The sequence below is a fragment of the Bombus flavifrons genome, chromosome 6, assembly GCF_040668555.2.
Source record: "Bombus flavifrons isolate JBK064 chromosome 6, iyBomFlav1_principal, whole genome shotgun sequence".
Lineage (NCBI taxonomy): Eukaryota > Metazoa > Arthropoda > Insecta > Hymenoptera > Apidae > Bombus > Bombus flavifrons.
In genome coordinates this window covers 5466962-5490991 of record NC_138447.1, presented here as the reverse complement: position 1 = coordinate 5490991, position 24030 = coordinate 5466962, and the positions used below count along the sequence as shown (strand labels likewise).

The following is a 24030-nucleotide window of genomic DNA, read 5'->3' as shown; positions in this document are numbered from 1 at the left end:
TGCTGCGCCAAGCGGTCAAGTGTTACAAAAGCTAAAAGATAGATCTAACACTCTATGAGACTTTGTAATGTTTCATCTGTGACCTGTGGTCACTGAAATACCGATCGTGTAAAAAATTATACGTTTTGTTATGCCCTCTACGATTTAGAGTGATAAGTTTAAAAATTGTAGTGAGTCCTACTACCGACGAGGTACAGAATAGATGTAACATTCTGTTGTTTTCTATTTTTTCGTGTCTCACGTTTTGAGATCATACAACGTTATCAATTCAGCATAATAGTGGTTTGAATTGAATCTAAATTTCCCTATGAAATTACAAATAAGGTACAGAACAGGATATTTTGTGCATGAAGTATAGAATTCCATATTTTTGCAATATATCCTTAATTATACTCCAATCGTATTATGATACAATTGAATCGTAATTTCGTGTAGAACCTATTATATTCTTAATGTTTTTTAATTTTAATGTGTTCTGACTATAGTAGTTTTAAAGACATGTTTGTATAATAATTATATTGTCAAAAATAAGCATGGATTATACATTATTGAAGGTAGAATTAAGTTATATTTGTTAATATTTATATAATAGAAGGTTAAGTACGTTAATCACTATAAAATTGCCTTTAATTGTAAAGATTATTGTATAATTTTTTTAATTTAATCAACAAATAGGTTTTTTAAAGCGAATTCGAATATCTTATCATTTATCCTTAATTCTATCCACCTCCCACTTTCCTTCCTTGTCTTTTTCACAAATTAAAATAAGTGAACCATAAAAAATTCAGAAAAATTGCCACCTTTTACGCTGTCATGTTCTCCTGATACGAAATGATAAAAACAATCCAAAGTTTTGAATATGATATCACTTCCAAGAATAGGTGAAGTTGTGTTGCCTCCTTTGTTATCATGTTCTTCTGATACAAACTCGCAAAAGCGGTCGAAAAATTGTTCAAGGCACCAAAAATTTCAACCAAGAAATTTCTGGCATATGACGTTATTTCCAAGACTCCAAGAATCTCACAGTTCAGACACACCGGGGTACCTAGTGATAGGCGCGAAGCATGGCTTTGTGATGTCTAAGATATATATGTACATCGTACGTCGGGTCGTCTATGTAAAAATCTTCGAGGATGAGGAGATGTGCGCCGATCGGCTATAGTTTCCGCGGAATTAGAGAAGACGCTACCGTGTGGATTTCTGATACACCGGTCGTATCAAGAATTCCATCTTCTCTATGACAGGCGTTACGATACGAGTGTCTCCTATTACTCTGAGCGGTTCTACGATTCCCAGAGGATAGCGGTTTATGATAGCGGATTCGTATAGTTCGCGAACAAGTTTCCGCAATTCATGTTTACGACCAGCATGACGCGTCTTCGGCATCGAGTTGTTACTGAAATTGACTTAACAAAAAAGGGAGCTAACAAAGGCCCAGATTCATGACTAACGAATGGATTTCGTTCAAGAGTTACGAGCAGTGGTCCTCCCTGTAACTCAAATTTACGAGTACACCGAATCTATAATTTCGACTTGTCTCTATTTGCTCAATGCCAAAAGGAAATGGATTTAAGAAGTGAATAGAATATTTAACTATTAATAAGAACTTATATTTAAAACTTTGTATTCAGTACTGAAGAATATACTGATACGATTATTATAAATCTTATATACTACGAAATATACTAATAATAGATTGTCCCAAAAGTTCTTTCGTTTTATAAGGAAATAATATACGCACAACATTTTTTGTTTATATTATTTTATTGAATTATGTATGATTCATTTTGTAATGTGTACCACTACACGGTAACGCTAAGAATTGATAACGTAATGGAAATAGTAATGGAAGTAGTAACGAAAGATTTCGAACGAAAAGATAAAGGTATAGGATCTTAGTGGTTCCACACTAACATAGACAAGAACCTATTTACTTCCATGTACCATTGATAAATCTCAATAAAATAGGTTTCTTCGTTAGTTGGTAAGATAGGGAATTTCTTTGCCCTGTAATTGGCATGGCACACTTTTGAAGTTCCCTTCATTACTTACTTTACTTCACTATCTATGTATTATTTTATCACACTGCATACATATTTCAATTATTCTAATTTGTTATCAGCATAAATTTTTGCTAATAAACAGTTAGAGGTAAGAGTTCGGAGACGTGGCGAGCACAGAGGAAAATTTTGTCTAAGTTTATTATAAAGTTTAGATTCTCGTTAAAATGTTGAAGTGTTTAAATAAATAAGTTAAATTCTGTTAATATAAAAGTAAAGTATTTATTTGTTTAAAATAGGTAGCAATATCCTCAAAATAATTACTCAATGACTTCTTCAGAAGAAGAAATAACATTGCACAAAATGATGATATGCATAGTCGATAAAGTTGATTATATTATTAACATATAAAAAAGATAAATCACACGCATGTACTCATATATAAAAATTCTTAAACATTAATTTTGAATGAGCTGAGATTTAAGTCAAACACAAAATTTTAATCATTGGGTAATTATTTTATCAAATAGGTTATTTCAACAATATTGATTTTATCTATTGCACTTTATATTGCAGATATATCTAATATATTACACAATAAATGATATCTATTATATATGCTATAATATTATATACATTAAATTTTTGCGTGTAAATACATATTACATCTAAATAATGTAATAATGTAATAATGTAATCTGCAATTTTACACTTTCAATTGTATATTCATAATGATTTTTATATTGACATTAATAATAACATTATACCAAGATACTAGCAGTAAAATTGTTATGAAATTTATGAAAATTATTATAAAATTGAATGTATATACTTCTTTCTTAATATTGTGTAGTTAAAATCACAGATGAGTATACAGCGTCCTATTTTTAGTCAATGGTAAAACTTATGATCTATATATAAAATAAGAAGAACATAATTACAATAATGTTTATCATAATAAATAAAATTATTAAATCATAATAAATTCAATAATCTCGCCTTTGTAAACTGTTGGAGCATTGTTTCATTTATAATGAAGTCATCGGCTTAACAACTTTAAAGGAATATGAGTTTATCGTACTGGTAATTCCAGATATTCCATCGTACATATATATATATATATTTAAAACGTTCTATATTATTCACATGCACAATCTATTAATAAATCATCTGTATTGACTTTAGATCTATGTGTAGATAGCGAAACGATCACAGTATTGTACGCGTGAGTAGTTAATAATATGCACCGAGATTAAGTGTGCAAGCCGTAGAGGCATTGCAAATGACCCTGATTGGTTACAGATCCTCGCGATCTCTGCCGCAGCGGGAGGGAGGGGGAGGCATTGTGATGGTCGAAAATGGTTGGAGGACCAGAAGGGATGGGAAGATTGCCGAAGGACGCTCCTTTCAGTCGAGAAACAAACGGTAGTGGGGAACTTGGATACACGTGTGACTTCCTTCCCCTTCTTTCTTTGACCTGCTCTATCTGTTTCTCTCCTTATAATCGCAACACATCGGTATTTCTCTCTCACTTTCAAACATGTCTCTTTATACGCACTATTAAATCATTACCGCGACCCTTGTTTCCCACCTTCCTGGAAGATACCGAGAGGCGTTTAAATGGTTTTAATATTCTGTACTTACTACAACAAAATTGAAGAATTTTGAGTATTATCGTTAATAATTTCAGATATCTAATATATTTAAATCATGTATGTACATTACACAAAATGTTCTTTCTTCGCATGTATGTCACGTATAACGTATTAAATATGAATGCACTTAACATGTAACATTTAAAAATATTATTTCTAATATGACACGGAGCATCATAAAATGAAAGTGAGAGCATAAAGTAAAAAACATATTGAACGGTGGAGTCAGGTGTGGTTGAGAAATTGTAAGCAGTATACAATGTATAATTAGAAATAAATTTCCGTACCTTCTTTTTAGCCAGACGATGTCATAAAATTTCGGTCGTTTAAATAACATGTTAAAATTCTTATTGCGCAATATGCCGATGTTTTTAAGTCGTCATCTGTAAAATGAAAGAAAAAGAAAGATGGATAAAATGGAAGAGAGGTGGAGAAGAGCGAGAGAGAACTGTTATTTTAATTTCTACTATTCTTTTCATGACGTACGAGATTTTTCTCATGACCTATTGGTAGCGTCAGTCACGGAAAAATATGCCGTGACGCCGTTTGACTACATTAGACACGCGCCAAATACTTCAAAACGAACACGTGCGGTTTTAAATTCTATTGTAAGAATAATAGAACGCCTTAATATCGTTTCTAAGAATATCTAAGATATAAGATCTATCCTATTTTCGACGACAGATCTAAATGTAATTGTTGATAGAAAACAAATTGTGTATAATAAAATAAATTGACAAAACACGATAATTTTAAGAAAGGAACGTTCAATAATTTACTTTATCACAGTACAGAAAACAATACAGTAAAGTATTATAATTTAACGACATCATAAATAACTACAATAGTTATCTTTACAGCAGTTTACTTCCATTCTTTCTTTTCTCTCTTTTTTTTTCTTTTTTTCAAAGACAGCTGGACTACCTGGTACGGTTAGCTGAATATTAACGGTCATCATTTTCGAAATAACCGGAAAACGTACCGACAGACAGCTGATTTCTCAATGTGGAAGGAATGACATCGCTACGATGATATGCGGTTCCACAAACCGATGCTTTTCATATGTCGTTAAAATTACGATCGACATAGCGTTCATAATCGACGTGTCGTCAGAGAAACTTTAATTCTTCGGTTACTCTGACATTTAGCATTCAATTTGGAAAATTTCCAACAAGATTTGTGAGAAATTGTGGAATCAAAAGGAATAATTATTGCAAACATATTGGAAGCATACAAGTTCTTGTCCATAATATTGTATCTACTCGGTATTAAGTTATAGCTTCAATATTAGTTATATTCTTTTCCTCCCTCCCTCTATGTTTGAGAGTTTTTATTTCTATGTTATTTTAAATATTTCCAAAGATATTAGACAAATATATAGATGAATATTTTTGAGAAATTTGATTGTATTTTCCACATAACTTTTGGATGTTGGTGCCCTGTCTGGAAAAACATAATTTTATGAAATATTATTGAACGCGCATAACACAGATACACACTACGTACACACTTGCAAACATTGAATTCACAAACTAAACATACACATACACTCTCTACACGAGATACAGGACCGACTATGCACTTCTTTCTGATGTACCTTGAGTTATTCCAATACCGGCGGCTCAGTTTTCATTTCAGGTGCGATAAAATGGTAAAAAACATCGTACATCAAGTTCTTTGAGGCCATTGTAAAAGGTTTGTAAATTTCTTTATGGAGGAATCTTAAATGAACTCTGAAGAAAATTTTTTAAATTGCATGCAATCGTTTGTATATGTAAAATTTTCAAAATAAATAATAGTCTGAGAAAATGAAGACAGCGTCACGAAAGAGTAAACTTGAAGCTTTAGTTGTTTAAAATGAATCAGGCCATGTCATGTGATTTTTTTTTTTTTACAAAGTTACATCGATTTGGATATCGATAATTTTTCGTCGAGAATTTAATGATCCCTTAATTTTGTACGCCAGTATAGTAAGAGTATTTACCATTAGAATATAATAACTTATAACAAATATTATACATGAACAAATATATACAGTGCACATAATACTATAAATATTATACGTATGTAAAACAAACTAGAGCAACATTAACCTCTTAACTTACAACTACGGGCATAGCCCGAAGTACGATGATCGGGCCAAACGTACATATTACGGACATAGCCCGTAGTAGATGATCGGATGAAACGTAAATATTACGGGCATAGCCCGCAGTACGATGATCGGGCCAAACGTACATATTACGGACATAGCTCGTAGTAGATAATCGGACCAAACGTAAATTCTCGAACGTAAATTGTAGGTTAAGGGGTTAAGATATTAGCTATGTATTTCAAGTTGCTAATGAGTTCATAAATTTCAAGTTATTCTTTGTTTTAAGGATATCTTGAAATGAAGAATAGATAAAATTGTGGAACTTGTAATTGAATGTTCACTTTTTTTCAAGGTGGATATTTCCAAAGGCAAGTTTATTATTTTTTAATATGAAGATTAATTTCAATATTAAAATTATAATTTTTCATTCTGGGAAAATCTGCTTCATAAATCTGCGGGTTAAAAAAATATGTCCGAATTTTATTTAGGGGTCAATGCCCTTTCAGTCTGGGAAAGCGCTCTAGAGCCAAGGGCTCGTGTTGTGACACCTCACAGGCGCGTGAAGCGGCGAAATTCTATGAAGCACGCGCGTCCTGCTTTGCTTTCCCGCGGAACCTTTCGGAAGATCCAATTCGAAGTGGGGATGCACGTGCCATGGCTTTTGTTATCGAGATTGTCGTAATGCCGGAGCTCAAGGCGCGTGCATGAGGATCGTGCATTTGCGCACGCGCAACCGTGTTGCTTGCAACCATGAGGGGGGATAACATGGCGGTACTCGATCGCCGTTAGTCGATGTACGGACACCGGTAGATTTGGATCGTTTTTTCAAATTATTTAGAATGAAAAGTGGTTGTGACTGAAAAATCCACAAACAGCCCGTGCCATTGTCATTTGCCCGCTATGAAACGGTTTAATACTCGTTGTTTCGATTGGAAAATACGAACGATTCGTGTGTGTCGATCATAAAGACTTATTGCACGCGCTAAGTGACGTTTATGAGAGTTTGCTCTGACACCGGTCAGAAACGCGGTTTGAGAGTCTGCTGCCCAGTAAGTTCAATCGTCACGTTACGAAAGTGATTTTATAACTGAACCGTTTAAACAGCTTCAATACTGAGGTGATTGACAAGAGAAACAAAACGGTGAATCTTGTCGCCCATTTGAATTTGTTTTGAAATCATTGGAACCGCATCGTAAAAATATCCTGTAAAATCGGTGAGTTATCACATGATATAAAATATTTATGTAGTTCTATATCTACGCATATAATTGTATCTATATATAATTGTACCTCTCACTTGGTAACTAAGCATTGCACGTTTCGATGAAACATTTCGGTTATCACTACTTATTCTTTAATTTATTTGACCTATCATATGTGATTAAAATTAAAAAACTTTAGAGTTTCTGAAGCAAAATTTTACATATAACCTACATTTTAAACTTTAATATAATACAACTAGTATGTGCTATATGCAGTTGTCAATAAAGAATCGTCAAATTGTCGGTTGATCAGTACGATCAAGTTTACTATATTTTCTATCATATTTTATTATTTACTCGAATTATAACTTGTTAAACAAATGGATATACTATAATATCCTTTAAATGCAATATATCTTTCTATAAGATATTAAGGAAAATAATACAGTAGGTAATATGTTGACGTAAGTTTTGCTATGCGGTAGCATTTATAATGTGAAATAAATAATATATTTATTGTATCGACAGAACTAGTACAGTTCTATAGCCGAATAAGATTTTATATAGTAACTATAGTACGTTGATGTCGCCACGTGCGATCTACTTAAGTCAGTTTCCTGTTGTAAATAATAATTCTTGACACAGCGATTATTTGTTCATAAATTCAAAACTTTTAAGTGATAACTCTTTGTAAACGCATCATATTTAGTTTATTGTGTAAAATCTGTAAATATTTGGTGCCTTTAATGTATAAGAATAAGTTCCAGTTGCGGTGTTGAAACTTATTAATCTATTTAAGATGGTTATTTCATATATCTTGATGTTAATTATTAATGTAGCTATTTAATATAACTTCTTTTTCCAAATACTCCGACTTAACAGGTATCTTTCAAATAATTGATATTAATTATATTTTCAAAAATTCTTGTAATCTCAACATTTTCAGTTTCGAATTTCTAAGAAATTGTAAATTTCAATTCCGCTTTTGCTGTTCGAATTACGGTAAAGAGTATTGAAAAATCACTGTTAATCCAGGAATGTTTCAAGAATGGGCAAACACGCATTATCGAACAGTCATATGTTTCTATCAGACTAGCCACTCGGTCACTCTTTAATTGCGCAATTGATCAGCGAAGCATACGATTCTGCTCTAAACTTAAACCCGTGTCGTGTTGTCTCGATCTCCTGTCGGATCCGAGGTGTCCTGAAAAGCGAAGCAGCCCACGCTTCATCTTACTTGAGTACTTATTTTAGCCTCGAACTTGTAAAACGTACGCCGATATACGTGATCACACGTGGACGACATTTACACATGGAGTATAACGAGGGCTAGAAAAGTACTTACGGGAAGGTCAGCGAGAATTTCAATTTCCGCGTCCAATTCTTTTTTATAGCAACGTCGTGTATCATATACTTACAAACGACGCGCATTTGCTCGATTTTTGACACGAGTTTAACAGGTCTCTGATATATATTAAAAAGGCGGATTGACGGAAGTTTTAAGACTTACCTAGGGCAAATTCAATGAATTTTTAATGTTGGGTAATGTTTCAGCTTGAGAATATTTGAAAAATTCAAATTAAAGTTAAAATTTTGTGAATTTATTAGTTGAGAATGTAGCATTCAAATAAATCGAGTTCAATTGAGGACGTTTGTGTAAATTGATTGTGTTTGCGTAAACTTATTTTTACTAAGTATTTGTTATATATTTAATACGTTATTTAGTGCATTTGAATTTTTATACGAAACTATTCATTATTTTTTAACATTCCCTCGATGAAAGTTCTTGTATAAATCGAATATGTACCTATTTATTTGAATATTAAATGAACGTTCACTATATACCGTAATTACTTGAAAATTCTTGACACGTGCAATTAGGCTGGCGGCGTTCTTAATAACCAAGAGGAGTCTGCTAATGCATCGGAACGGGTTATGCAGTATTACTTGCGCCAGAACACGTGTAACTCGTATGACAATCGGTTGAAGCTTGCAGATTTTAAGTCACGTCGTTGATCGTGTTACGTGTTGTTTCGTCATAGGTCAATTTATCGATTCAGAACGTGCGTTACGTCTATATTCCTGCTATATTTTGAAGGATTCTGAGACTTGTTCTGGCAGGATAATATGCTAGCTGATAATATTAATAAATTGATAAATGACAAATTGTACGTTACGGACTTTTGTAGCATAAATTGTTTCTACAATTTCATTAATAATTTATAACTTGCGACTAATAATATTAGTTTAATCGTGTAAGAAGTACTTGAATGTTTACGAATGTAGGCTAATTGACCAATTCGTCTAAGACTAATGAAATAGAGCTGAAAAAAAGGAATTTTGCATACATGCACAATTATACGTCGATTATTAGATCATCAGTGTTACATAATAACGACATGTTCCTATAGACTATAGACTATAGACTGTTATTTTATAATCCTTATATAAGATGAAGATATTTATATTCTGCTGTATCGTTTTTTTAACGATAATAGCGAAATTCCTTTGTTTCTCTTTCATTCTTTTTATCTGCTTTTCCTTCTTTTATTACGATGTTAAAATTGTAACGCGTCTATCGAGCATTGATATTAATACCCATTATCGTTGTGTTAAATCATCGGCTGGCATTGAGTCACTTGCTTTGGAGACACGTGTACGTTATACTGTTAATTTCCTGGTATAGTATCACGAAGTAAATCGTCACGTCAGAGACAGTTTAAACAAGGCAATTGTAATTGAAGCTAATCCTCGATTTTGTTAGGTATATGTATTGAGAAAATCAAGGTTTTCCGACAGTTGTGCGATTTAATTTTATAAAATGCACGAGTCACTAATTTAACGAAAATGCATTTACATATTTTCTGATTTAAAATAGGCTTGCATCCACACTTACAAGTTTTATAACATTTTGCTTTCGCTCTTGGTATTGTTATTCAATTTTAAATAATATTTATGATCCTATTTTGTTATTTTGAAAATATCGTTTTCTTAACATTTTGATTTATATTATTTTTGTTCTTAAACGTAGTACAAAGCACATATTCAGTGGTATATACAAATGGCATTCGGTATATGGTACAAATATAAAAAATATAACAAATCATATTTAATAGAAAGAATCGGTAAACTTATCTTTCTATGTGAACTGCGGTTATATATGTATACAGAATCCGGCCGAATAACATGTAAAAGCGGACTCCACGTGATTCCTTGTGGAAATATAAGAAAAGAATATGGAATAAAATTTTTTATTCTTGGCTTAGTTTTCGAGAAAATCAAATTTGAAAGTTTAGCTAGTATACATGGCTAATTCCGGACTGGACGGAATTAAATAATCGACAGGAAGTTACTTACGTGTGAGAACAAGTAAGTTGAAAATGTTGAATAATATTTCTTCACAAGACTTTTTATTTCCGAGAAAAATAAATTTGAAAATTTATCATAAGAATCTACTAGGCCGATTCTTTAATAAATATATTCAAACTCTATTTGCTTGAAAATGAACTTTTAAGCAGAAAAATTTTATTCTGAATTTCCGACCTATTTTCACACGTAGAATAACCTTTTGCCGATTATTTAGTCCCGACATTAGCCATGCTTAAGTATGCTTGATAAATTTTCAAGCTCGATTTTCTCGGGAACTAAGCCGAGAATGAACAAACTTTATCCTGTATCTTTTTCCTATTTTTTCATAAGGAATCACGTTGCGTCCGCTTTTACATGTTAATCGGCCAGATCCTGTATATAAACTTTTCGTACCCTGACCGATTTAGTAAGTAACCTATTCGTAATATCAATGAATTACATTCATTGAAACGTTAAATAGTATTAACTTAAATTCAGAAGAATTGAGAAGCGAATAAGGCGAGAATGTCTCCTCGTTTTTCCGATTTTCGTAGAGCTGATGACGATACAGGAACTATCATACTGCAGTGTACTTACTCCAGCCGTGCACACCCACGTGATGTGACGTGTGATCGCAATTGTAGCTAACGTGAGGCAACGTAACCGCTCAGTGGATATCTCACGCAAAGCAGAAGCAGTTCTTTCGCTTTAATTTCGTTAAGTGGTTTAAACACGTAACAATCGTGCTTTCGTATTTTATATTACGTGTACCGTCTTGTTAGCGGAAATTCGGTCACGTTTAATTTGCGTATTCGTTTTTCTTCTTCTTTTGATTATTTCTATGTTATGATTCGAACAATAAATATTGAAAATTCTTTAACATGGTCTTATATTACAAGATACGATTGTACTTAATGTTTTGCGATCCAAGTCGCATTTCTTCGAGTCAATGTATTATCCTAATTATTCTATTCTTCTTCAAGTACGATCTAACGTTTCATCGGAATCGCATTTACCATTGTTACGTGTTTCATGAGAAAGATATATCCATAGTATCCTAATACATCAAATATAGATACTGCTTGCAATGCAGATGCATTGATGATATACATATATACGTTATCTTATTATAGTAGGAACGGAGCGATATTGATATGGTATAATCTCCTAGTGCACTGATCTTGACAATATTTTAATACAAAGTGCATTTTTGTCACATGGCATTATTGAATGATTAATATTGTAATGATATCGCCAATTCTTTTACAGTATGTATCTCTATCTGTATACGATTATTTAATTCTTTGACAGTGCTAATGGTAGTACCAACGAAATATTCGAAATTACCTGTAAGACGCTATAGCTTGTACTTGAAAGAACTGAACTGTAAAAACTATACAAAAGGCACAGTTAGTTCAGATGGCTGGTAAAATATTCCGGTATAATTCTTATGAATAGTACGCATCGCACATACAAACATATACAATACAGAAAGTATGAGGATATTATTTTCTATTGCAAACATGTTAAATGAACGTAAGTGTATCTGATAATCAATTTGCATAAAGAGGAATGTTTGAAAAGAAAAACAAATATCTATTTATCTTTATGAATATTTTACATATATGCATCAAATCAAGATACATCTCAAGTATTATAAAATTCAACACAAATATTCTAAAAGAAGCATCTCGTAAGTGAATCGTAAGGTTCTTTCAAAGAATTTTATTTTGTGGATTATGAATGAAGTACTCAAGTGGTACTTCTTAGAAATACGTTTTAAGTAACGGCTAAGAACTCAAACAAAGTAACAATGCAGTCTTTTTAAACGAATCAGGATCTTCGTTTCTCTTTTTTATGTTTAAAGTGGCATATTATATGGAAAATCGTATCGTGCCTCGTTACTTCGTGCAAACTTCTCATTCGAAAATTCTATCTTCACCAGGCCCCGCTTACGATTTTCAATAAGTTTCTTTTAAGGGGGTATTCTAGTCTAGAGGTATGAATTTCGGGCGGTTTTTGAAGCTCTGTACAAACGAAACAAAAAATATTTTTACTATCCATTTTTTTATCATTTGTTTATTGATACTTTAAGATTACATAAAAAATTAACTGAAAAAGAACTCAAAATTCACAAAGTTATGAACTGGCAAAGTGGGGGGGTCCAAAAAAAAGGGTGTCCTAGCGTGCATGATTTCAACCCTTCTGGTCATCTGAAGCAAAAAGGTCGAACGGATTCTTAATTAGTATAGATACGGCTATAGCATGAACCTTGGAAAAGTCAAAAAAATATTTTTTCACAAAATAGCGGCCGTTTGAAAAAAATGTTCCTTTTTGGCATGTTTCTTTGGCAATTCCGAATTTTTCAAAAATAGTAAAATTAAAAATTTTGATCTGAGCGTGGTTCAGGCAATAGAGGAACGTATAAAGAACATTCACACCAAATTTCAAATAAATCGGTTCATTAGAACTTGAGATATCGTGCACGCCAACTCGAAAAAAGTAGTTTCGAGAAAAACGCGTTTAAAGTTTTGAGACAAGTTTACTCGGACAACGTCTACCGTGTACTGTTCATTTGTTCCGGTCGGACCGGAGCAGATGCCGCGTCACAAAAATAATAAGTAACTCATAAAATAATTGGAATTTTGAAAAATACTTTTAAGAGCATATTTTTGAATGTCTAAACTTTGGAAATATGAAAAAAAAAATTTTTCGATTTTTTCAAATTTGTAGACTAGAATACCTCCTTAAAATGTTATCTAAGAATAAACGAAAACAACAGATTGTGATCCACGTCGTGGAATGTTATCCTACATGTTCACGCACTTGTTTCACCCATGTTATCGTACAACGAAATTCTATTCTGTACTCGAACGCGCACCTGGATAAGAATGTAATTTCTTTCATCCATGTTAGCACGAATCCACGTGTAACCGGCGTAACAGCGGACTAGCATTCTCAAAAATCGTATTATCATCGCTATATCTGTATTATCTGCCATGACTTTTATTCGCACGTGTTCTTTAAAGTAATACATATTTTTCTATGAACGGTGTTACAGATAAGTAACTGTTTTTTTTGTTTGCACTGGTGTAGTGAAAAGAACGAGGAATGTTCTTGTTTAAATGAAATGACATATATGTACATATATATCTTTTTTCTCTTCATAATTTTAATGATAAATTGTCGATATTACGTGATGGATTAATCCGCGTCTTTTCCATATCATGAAGTTGCTCTTAATGAAAATTAAAAGATTTGATAAAGCTTCTGTTTATTCGAGTAATTACTTTGTCATATAAAGAAAAGTTAATAACTCTTATGGACAGAGATAATATTTACTTAAAAAGATAGATTATTTGAGATTGATTTTTGAAAAGAAAAATAAAATAGATCATAAAATTATTTAAGAAAGAAAGAAATATTTGACTGTAGAAAATGTTGGACGTTTTAAAAATTAATTAATGAATAAGGTAAACTATTTGTCTTGAATTTTCTAATTTCACACAGCTTCATAGGAACTTTAAATACTTGCTGCGATCAAAGTGTGCATTATGCATCAGTGCTTTTTTTCCACGCTCGTATCCCCCCCCCCCTTCCATTGGGAACCAAAAGTAAGGATCAAAAGGGATGGACGAAGCTGCGTGCAAAAATAGTTACGACGATAGAACAGTAGTAAGTGGGTGGCCAAAGGAAAGGGGAAAACGAGAGGAGCAAGATCGTTGATTGCAGACTGCAATGTTCTGCTTTAACGTAGTGATGGGAATGAGCTAATTGAAATATACTACAACATGAAAAAGATATCCAATGATTTAAAAATGCTAAATTATGCGAATCTAGAACTATTCCTGTTACCTTTTCATTTTTATGAAAGCTATAACGAAATGAAAATTAAGAACTAAACGCAGCGTTACGATTTACTTTGCGATTCTTTGAATCTTTAGCTTTGTGATTAATTTTGTAAACTGTTAGATCTTTAATTTCGGCTATATTACCTTTGTAATAAACAGCAAGACTTTGAAATATTCGGTTCCAATTTTCCTGCTATTGTCTTTCTTTGGTTAGATGAATGTTAGCTTTTTTACTATGATTCAGTCTATCATCAGAGAGCATATTTCGTGGCTATCAAGATTAGCAGTAAGCACTAGCTGCTTGTTCGTTTACTCGTAGTCAAAGACAGTCGAAGGTAGCCGTCGCTACTCGAGGAAAACGTTGCCAGACGGCAGAGTCGGTACCTCCTGGGGGGAAACAAGGGGACATCGTACGCATCCCCCACCGGTACATCACCAAAAAGCACTGCGTGAGGACGCACAAGCGAGGTCGTCGAACCCAACAGCGGTAGCCACGTGTATCCACGGGAATATCCCGTCCTTTTACCGCGAAGGGTGCGTGTAGTGTGAGTGTGAGAGACACGATCGTCAGCCAGCACGGGTTATGGGGTGGGGATGGTATATACCCATTGGCGAGACACCAAGATGTTCGATGGTGGGGGAAAAGCTGCACGTGGCTATACTTGAGTGTGGAAGTAGAAGTCACAGAATGCAGCGACCTGCAATTCGCTAATCTTTCACATTTAATGGATCGATATTTTGCTAACGGTGCAGTTTGAACACTGCAAATCTTATGATATTATTTTCTCTGACAAATAATCGAAAAGAATATATCACAAGAAATAATTAACAGAGTAATTGAAAAAACAAATCATCCCATAGATAGATTAATAAAATTAATAAAATTTTTGTAATTTTTCTCTTGATTTTGTTTTATTTTGCATAACTGATAATCATATCCATTTGAATGACTGCATACATACTTACTTATTTGATAGCTGCGTTAAGCGCGTTTAATGATAATGTCTGAATTAAAGCACATGGATCCGATTATTTGCGTCATATTTACTAAACTCCCTTTTATCTCGGTCCAATGTGTGTACCATGATTGCAGAATGTTTTATCTGGACTGAATTTTCGCTTCCTGTAAAGGGAAATAAATCGAAATTAAAATTACGCCGCTTGAAATCTTGTAATGACGCAGGAAATTACAATCTTTTTCTTTTCATAAATGATAAATTTTCTTTTCTTTTATCGATTTTCATCGCAATTTGCTGAATGACTCTTTTTTTTAGGGATGATATCAATGGCGGTTACGTTGATAATTTCAAGAAACGGAGCGCGTGTAGTTTTTTAGTCCAAAATTTATCTCGTTCTTCTTTTTATAATTTATGATTTGTTAGGTTATCAATATTTTTGAAAGATTTATAGATGCGGTTATTTTTGAATCTCATATTTTGACCTTCAAAATTAAGATTATGACAAATGCCAAATATTATAATACGCTTCTTTACGAATTGTAGTCGTAGTCGTAATATTACTGTAAATGTCGACGAAAGATGAATTTGACATCCTGGCTGTTTCAAATTAGGCTCTCAATTAAAATTCTGTATGTAGATTGTCAGTCTCGGTAACACGGTCATTTATAGAGTGATAAATTTCGAATGTATCTCATGCAAGATCTCGTACAGCTCGTGAAACGGTAATAAACAATCGATAATGCTGTCACACGGGCAATCTAGTCATTCTTATGAGTTTCTGATACCGACAGCTTGTGCATGCCTGAATGGAATACTTAATAAGATCATTTTTCCTCGAGCGTTCGACACGTGGCACGTAAAACGAACTCCATGCGTGTCGCGAAATCTCGCATGAGATGTTTTTTTATATGTTGACTGAATGAATTAATCGGAGAACGGTAATAGAATTTTATTTTACGCAATAACCTCTGATTTAGTATAAAATATTATTTATACTTTATCTGTTTTTTTTTTAGAGTTATTTTATCGTCAAGCTATTCTGCTTTATCAAAACAGTGAGTTAATGAATGTGCCTATCCTGCGCAATCGTTAATATAATACTTCCGGTTGTTAAAATTCCTAACCCAACCTTTTTTCTTCTACTCTCTCAATTCTTTCAATATTTGAATCGTGTTTACTTTTTATTCCATTTGAAAATGCAAGTTACTGACTACAGCTTAATTATACACTGTTATATACATACATTTCTTTATCTTTGTTTTGAAATAGACATAATACAATGTTGTAAAGGAAGATGAACGATTCGTGTAATCTTCGGAGGTTGTACTTATTGTTCATAAATATTTGTTGAATATTGCATCTAAGAACTATTACGCTATAACTAATAATTATCACATTCTAAATAATATTTTATTCAGTGCCATATAATAATTAATTTCATCATAAAATAGCAGATTTCGTTCCAGAAATAAAAATATAGTTATGATTTATTTCTCACTACATGTGAGAATGGGTGTACGTGCTGTTATACGAACAATATTTTTACTCCTCAACGTTCAACGCTGACACGTGCCGACGCGGTTTTCTTCCTTTCCCTTTTGCTTCTTTTTGGTCTTTTTTTAAAATAATAGGGTGAAAAAAATCGAAATAGTTTTTCACGAAGGTTGCATTGTACGTGTAACCCTTGGAAAGGCCGTGAATGGCCGCAACGATAAATATAACTATGCCTCTGAACTGTAAGTTCAGCACGTGTATCGGTGAAATTTTTATATAGGTAGGCGCAATACCTATGGAACCTTTCGTCGCCCCTTTTAAGATCCAGTTTCAGTCAACTGGAAAGAAAAATTCACGAAAACATGATTGATTCGCAACTTTCGGACAGATTTCCCTTACATTACTGCAAACTTCGCTCTCCGTGTCAAAATATATTGTTTCAGAATTCATATTTTTTATTTTATGCTTTATCTGCAAATTTTTAGTACGTGATTATATCGTTGAAGTTTCATTGAAGAATGTGAGGTAATCATTTAACACCAAAATTTTGCTTGCTTATGAGAAAAAGCTGTCAGTTGATTACAACTTCTTATTTTAATTTAAAAAGCAAGAATCAGTAAAATAATACATTTATAGAAAATATGAATGTAACTTTCAAGTCACATACTTTTATTACATATTTATTACTAATTTCATGCATACTCATGTATGAATGTTTAAAAATTATCATGCAACTTTTTAGTCAACGCAGTTCTTTTGGTACCTTCATTTTTAATTCGTGTTCTTCCTTTTTACATTATTATGCATTTACATTAATTCGTTTATCCTGTTATCGCCACTACGAGAGTGAATCGAAACGCGTTTCCAAACGTGATAAATTGGATCTTCCTTTAAAAGGGGATTTCTAGACGCGCACGTGCAACGCTAGTATAAATTTTTAACGATGTCCTAGAAATTCAGCGCATCACGTTGACTCACGATAAATTCTTGGAAAATTGCCGTAGAGTTCGAATATGACACGTGGCCGTAGTGTGCACTGTGCACAGCCGTAAATATAGCGGATATCGACGAAACGAGATACACGTGTGCCTTTCTTCGTCGAAGGCCTTGCACTTCTCCCTAGCTTCGCACTCGTGATTCTCACGTAGTTGCATCATATTATCAAACAATTTTATTTTCCCTATCTAACTTTTATCTCGGAAACATTACAGGACGTGCTGATTATTACGAGTATCAAAAATGTGTTACCATCACCTGGCAATAGTTTCACCATTGCCACATTTTCATGGATAAATCGAATAATTTTTCGATTTCGATAATTTTATATTTGAAAAACGAACGTCGGAAATAGGATACAAACTTTAGAATATAGAAATAATAAAAAATGTAAAATATAAAATATTAAAATAACAGTTACAGTTATTCCCAAAAACCAATTTCGTTCTTCGCGAATAATCGATTGAATAAATAAGTAACATAACATTTAAAAAATATAGACATACATACAGAAACATAGAAAGTAAGAACTTAACTTCCAAGTTACGTGGTTACTATGTAGGATATAATGAAAAATTGCTATCGTTTTCGCGACAAAAATAATCGTGCGGAGCGCGAAAATTACGAAATCGACGAACGCAATGAATCTGCGGAAATCGGGGACACAAAGCGAAAGGCGGTAGATGAACTAAAAATTTAGCACGCGTACCCTTATTGAAGGCCATCCAGTTTCCTCGCTGTTTTACTCTCTCCTGTTCTCCTCCTTTCCTTCTCTTTTTGCCCACGATGCAACCCCTCTGCAATAATCCGATTGTAGAGCTCCCAGTTGACCTTCATTCGTACGGGAAGTTGCCATTGACGAATGTCTGTATTGTAATGCCACCACTTTGCTTTTGCCCGCGTGTTGGTTGTTGGGTGCGAATCCACGAACGCTCAGATACGATACCTACGATATGTCACAGCTGTTCCCCTCGTGAAATATCGTGGGCATATTCGTCATGAGTCAAAATTACCGTTACTATTTAATGGAAAAGATCACACTGCTAAACTCGTGCTCATCGAATTCGATGGACTTTCGCGGAGGACACAGAAATGTCGGACGATCGCCGGAAGAATTTTTTACACTTTCACGACTAAATATTTAGACTTAAAGGATAACTTACGTCCGTTCTCTTAAGTCTAGAAGTGAGAATATGATATAATAACTGATAATTTACGTAATTTGGTAAATTACACAATCAACTGCGATGATTAGAGTGTTTAAAGTTTTACAGATTTATATGAAATTTTTTAAAAGAGCGTAATTATACATATATTATCTAAACTTCATTTTAAAGTAACTTTCAAATTAAGTAGATAAGTATATGTGGTAACGGTAAAAATGAGCATATTCTGAGTATTTTATCCTCCTTATACCTATGAGTATATGTATAATAAAATTCAATAGAATATATATATGCGCTATATACGTTATACATATATACATGCACATGTATATGTTTATTCATTCATTCATTTATGGTATATCACGAGAATTGTAGCCGCAATTGGATTATGCATGTTTCTTGAAGCGATTATCAGTATTGTTTCATAGTCGTACGTGGTGCGACGAAATCTGAGGTCAAAGTAGTCGGGGTAACCGGTCGAGGGGAGACGAGAAGTCATGCCGAGGCTCTATAGCTTTAGTTCGGTGCAGGCACGTGCACCGACGTTCACAGTAATCGGGTCATCGCCTGCATCGATCGCGTCGTCAACCGGTACGAGCGAACACGTGTAATTCGTAGCCAAATCATACTACACACATTGGTTTCCTGAGTAAAACCGGTGATTCTGCATTCTTCCTTGTTCTTACCTTCAAACTATACTAAGATCTGTCGTTTTTTAAAAATGCATTTCAAATTATTCGTGATAATGATAACATATCTGGTAAAGAATTAAGTAGAATTTTCGCGTACGTTTAAAAAGTAAATGACAAAGCAAAATACCTTGCAAGAATTAATGCTACCATGTAATTACAAATTCATTCGATTAATTAAGCCAATACTAATAACGTTAATAAGTGTAACTCGATGATTCACATGTTTGTACCTTTATCGCATTTAGTTGTCTTTATTTTAAATCGTTTCACGTACTTTCACACGTGCGAACATTGTAAAGTACTTGCTTTACATCGAGCATTACGCAGGTGCGCACGTGCCTTCTGAGGTCAAGGTGCAACACACCGACCTGGCTGGTATTATTAGACGTCTGGAACAAGTGAAAGTCTTCTTGGTCCTTCGTTTATAAATAATTCCCTGATCACAAAGTGAGACGATGTTTCCACGCCAATGACAGACCTGGTATTAAATTATTCCTCATTAATCTTATAACGAGGCGAGGATGTGATTTTTAAGCCTAGCGGTTAAGGCTGTTACTTTGTATTTAAGCATATTTTATCGCACTTTTCGTGTCTTATGGGGCTGCAACTTAAAAATTGAATATGTTGTCGCTCAGTTTTATGTTATCAAAACTGTTTTTACTAATAATAGCTTTTTAAAATTTATACTGACGATAAACTACTGAAGACATTTTGTACAATGCAACTCAAGCATACTTATCGCAGATGAATCATAATTCAAACATTAATACTATTGTATTGTAATTTTTTAACAAATCTATCATACGAGTCACATGGACCAGTCATCGCTGAAAGAAAGTACTTTCGCGCAACAAAGCGCATCATCGATGCGTATATGGGTCATCGATCGTTCTCCATTCGTTAAATTACGCAGATGACTAGTAGTAGGTATCATTATATATCGCTGACAGAGCAATTATCACAATCAATAGACTGTAACGTATTTAACGTACGTAGTAAGAAACGTGACAAAAATTATATAACAAAACGTAGTTTTACGAAAACGTGGATGTTTTCATGAATGGTTTAATTGCGACGAACATTCATAAAAATTGTTCCATCGGCTTAGAAGACAAACAAAGTTAAATGAAAATTTTCAGACAAAATTTGCGTATTTTTGTAACACATACATATACGTATGTACATATGTATAATATATATAATCACGAGTATAGCAATAGAAATTGCAATTATAATACAATCGTGTTATAAAGAATGTTATCAAAGATGACAAATCATTGGAACCCGAGAATATACTTTTATAATTTTATTCTCTCTCTTGAAATATGTACTCTATTTCTAGTCTTGTTTTATTTCTTCTGATTTCAGATCTTTCATTACAAAATGGCTCCGACTGTTTACTTGTCGGAACTACCAGTTGTAAGAACATCGACAATTCCATGCTCGCGACGAAGACAAAGGGTTCGTAACGGGGCTGTAGCAAAGCAGCAGAGACTAGAATTCAGACGATTGGAAACGAACGAGTCTTCTCGTGACGATACATCTTTAACGCCACCGGAAAGTCCTCTATGGGATCCAGAGAGTCCCAGTGTCTCTTGTGCCCCGATCATTGTCACTTCTTCCTCTCCGAACGTTTCGGCTAGAGTTCCAGCGGACATAAAGGAACATTGGAAGGTGTTCCTAGCGAGACGGAAAGGTGTGCCTTTTAGTGTAATTGACGGTAAATGGACAATATAGAAAAAGAGTAGTTTTTGCAGTGAAAGTTTTATTAAAAAGTGAAGTGATCTTTTATTTGCATTATTCTTTCGGCGAGTAATAATCGCTTGAATAATAATTTTAAATATTTCTAATATTTCCCAAAGGGACTCCAAGTAACGATTTATCTATATCGAATATGAATTTACTCATCTGATAGAAATTGTAGAAAGGAGAATTTTTATTTAATTTTGGGATCATTGAGAAAGAAATTTGTGAATTGCGGAAATTATTATATATCGTTAAGTGTAGAAAAATTGTTCAAAATACAAGCTACTCTAAAATATATTATCATAAATCGCAGGTCTTTTAGATATCGTTGTACGTACGATGGCTTTGATTCGACGAAACAACATCCTTCAAGAAAGAGTGAATGCTTTGCGTGCAGAGACTCGAGATTTCATTCATTCGGTGTTGAATAATCCCGAAAACAAATGCATACAACAGAGATTGGACGCGATAGACTGCAAGGAAGCGGATGTGTCCTCGTCGACAGAGGAAACCATAGCAAGACCGTCCCTTCCGCCTACGCCGGACTCGACGAATTCTTCGTCGAATGATATCACATCGACCTGTGATGACAGCGAAAACACTTCTGAACGATTCTCCAACGACGAATCATAATATTTGAGAATCATGCGCAAACGAAAGATATAAGTTCGAAGCGAAATCAAACGGAATGAGATGTTGATCGGTTACTTGATTTGAGTAGCCTGAGTCGCTTTGTCGGTACACATAATATAGCAATCGAACGATTAATACGATCGCTTCTTGATCGAACAAGATGAGAAATGAAAGTTTTACTGATGATGATACGAATGAAGTTGAATCGATGAATTTCTTAAATTTTGTTTTTTTAATCGGTTTGTATATAAGATGATCGATATCTAATTTATATTGAATTTATGTTATCTTTGTATTTTAGACATGTTAAGCATTTAAAGATTGATCCACGCGAGGATTATAATTTTCATTCGTTTTATCTTATACATTTCAATTATAAAAAATTCTATCGACCGATAAAGACTATCTATATCGTAGATTAGAATTCCAAAAGTAAAACTTCAAAATACAAATGATTCATTAATGAAGGAGAGATTACATAAAATTGTACGTAATGTTTATTATAACGAACTCAAAGGAATTGTTCTGTTAAACAAAGATCGAGTTCTCCAAGATTATTTTTTTTTCTTTTTTTTCTCCTTCAAAAAATTACATTTCTAATTCGTAAACTCTCATTTCTCGTTTTACGTAGTAGTCGTAGAAAAATCTACATTATCAATGAAAGATACGCAGTTCCTTATTATCGACCGTTCTTTTACCTCTTATTATCTGTATTAGTTGTACTTTAAAAAAAAAGACGATTTAATTATTCGACACAAGGTAAAATACAAAAAATGCAATATTTTCAATATTAAGAAAAAGAAAAGATCTCAGCCACACTTTTGATACAAAAGTTAGTTAAAGAAATTTACATGTCGACGAAGTAACTCAGAGAAATCGTGAAATGATATAATGTTGCAAAATCGATGTAACATGTAACGTAGAATTATTACAATTACTTGATATACATGATTAGATACTTATTAACGTTTTCAATGCTACATTCAAAAAAGGGCGTTGCGGTATATAAATAAAATTGCAGGACTGCTTCACGTTTTAATTTTAGTATTCAAGTTTTATGCGTAAAGCTTTTCTAGACAAACTTGCGTTAGAACTAGAATAAATTAGAATTAAAGAAATGAGAAAAACAAATGAAAATGCCCTGTAAATTTGGTGGCTGTGAAATTTGTATTCGCGTCTGTAATTCTGCCTTTTTCTCTCGTTTTTCTGTGCAACAATTTCGCGATTAATTAAATTAGAAATTGCTCGTCTTTTTCGAACAAAATCGCGGCATTGTCTCAAAAAGATCGTGCGACCGTTAACGGAAATGTCCACATTCAAGCGACGAATATACTTTTAAGAAATCTAGAATCGTATCGTATAGAATTAAGTGATAAAAGATTTTTAATCTAGACAGTGCAGATTTTCTAAACTCGTTTCATATTACACTAAATTTGTTTCATTGGTCGACCTATGTTCCACTTACATACTTACATACTTAATTGATACTGCGCCAAAAAGGTGTTTGCAGATTAAGTGTATCGTAAGATAAACGCCCACTTTTTACTCATTTCAACTACTATCATACGAACAATGTCGTTGTTCGAAATGTAAAAACTTATTGCGATAAATATTAATTTAAAAAAAATAATCAAAAAATATTCACAGTATTTCTAAGAAGAGAAATATTTCTTCTTTTAAACTTCGTTTATGTTGATAATATAACAAGCACAAGTTAGAAACATATAGTATACATTGATCTGCTTGATGTTAAATACCTGTAATCTTTTCCCCATGCAAAAAAGATTAGTAGTGTTAACACGCATAGTGTCCATTAACGTACCTTCTTAAGAGAGGTTTGTCTAATAGTTTTCAAGTAACGTACCTCTTCGTTTATTGAGTATATATATATATATATATATATATATATATATATATATATACATATATATGCATATGTTATATGTACATATATTTTGACATATTTCATAAGAGTCGAACTTAAAAGCAATGTTAATTGTATTGATTCGTTAAAATCAAGTTGTGATCGTCTACTAATCATAGTATTTTGAAAATGTGATTCATGTGAAATCTCATACCAAGTCCTTCCGACTTGGGTTTCTTGTTTTAGCGTCCATATTATCATGAGCATTTTTCTGGCATCATATTTTTCAAAAGAGGGGAGAGATTTACTTATAATTCTTCCACGGAAAT

The 24030-nt window shown here is 33.2% G+C and overlaps 1 protein-coding gene and 1 long non-coding RNA gene across 5 annotated transcripts; one reads left to right on the top strand and one right to left on the bottom strand.

The window, feature by feature from the left end:
• Nucleotides 1-3144: 3144 nt before the first annotated feature.
• LOC138180597 (uncharacterized) lies at nt 3145-8905 on the bottom strand. The gene is made up of 3 exons (XR_011173344.1): nt 8798-8905; nt 3943-4038; nt 3145-3595 (listed from the first exon to the last, which is right to left on the bottom strand). It is a non-coding gene; the product is annotated as an uncharacterized LOC138180597 (long non-coding RNA).
• Nucleotides 6503-23567, top strand: LOC138180596 (uncharacterized). Of its 4 annotated transcripts, none has more exons than XM_069114610.1 (3): nt 6503-6964; nt 20827-21154; nt 21518-23567. In XM_069114610.1, the coding sequence occupies exons 2-3, from the start codon at nt 20842-20844 to the stop codon at nt 21835-21837; spliced, it is 633 nt and encodes a 210-aa protein (XP_068970711.1). In that variant the 5' UTR covers nt 6503-6964; nt 20827-20841; the 3' UTR covers nt 21838-23567. The 4 variants fall into 4 exon arrangements, with proteins under 4 accessions (XP_068970711.1, XP_068970714.1, XP_068970712.1 ...); XM_069114613.1 differs by lacking the exon at nt 6503-6964 and adding an exon at nt 8142-8303; XM_069114611.1 differs by lacking the exon at nt 6503-6964 and adding an exon at nt 11004-11568.
• Nucleotides 23568-24030: the final 463 nt, after the last annotated feature.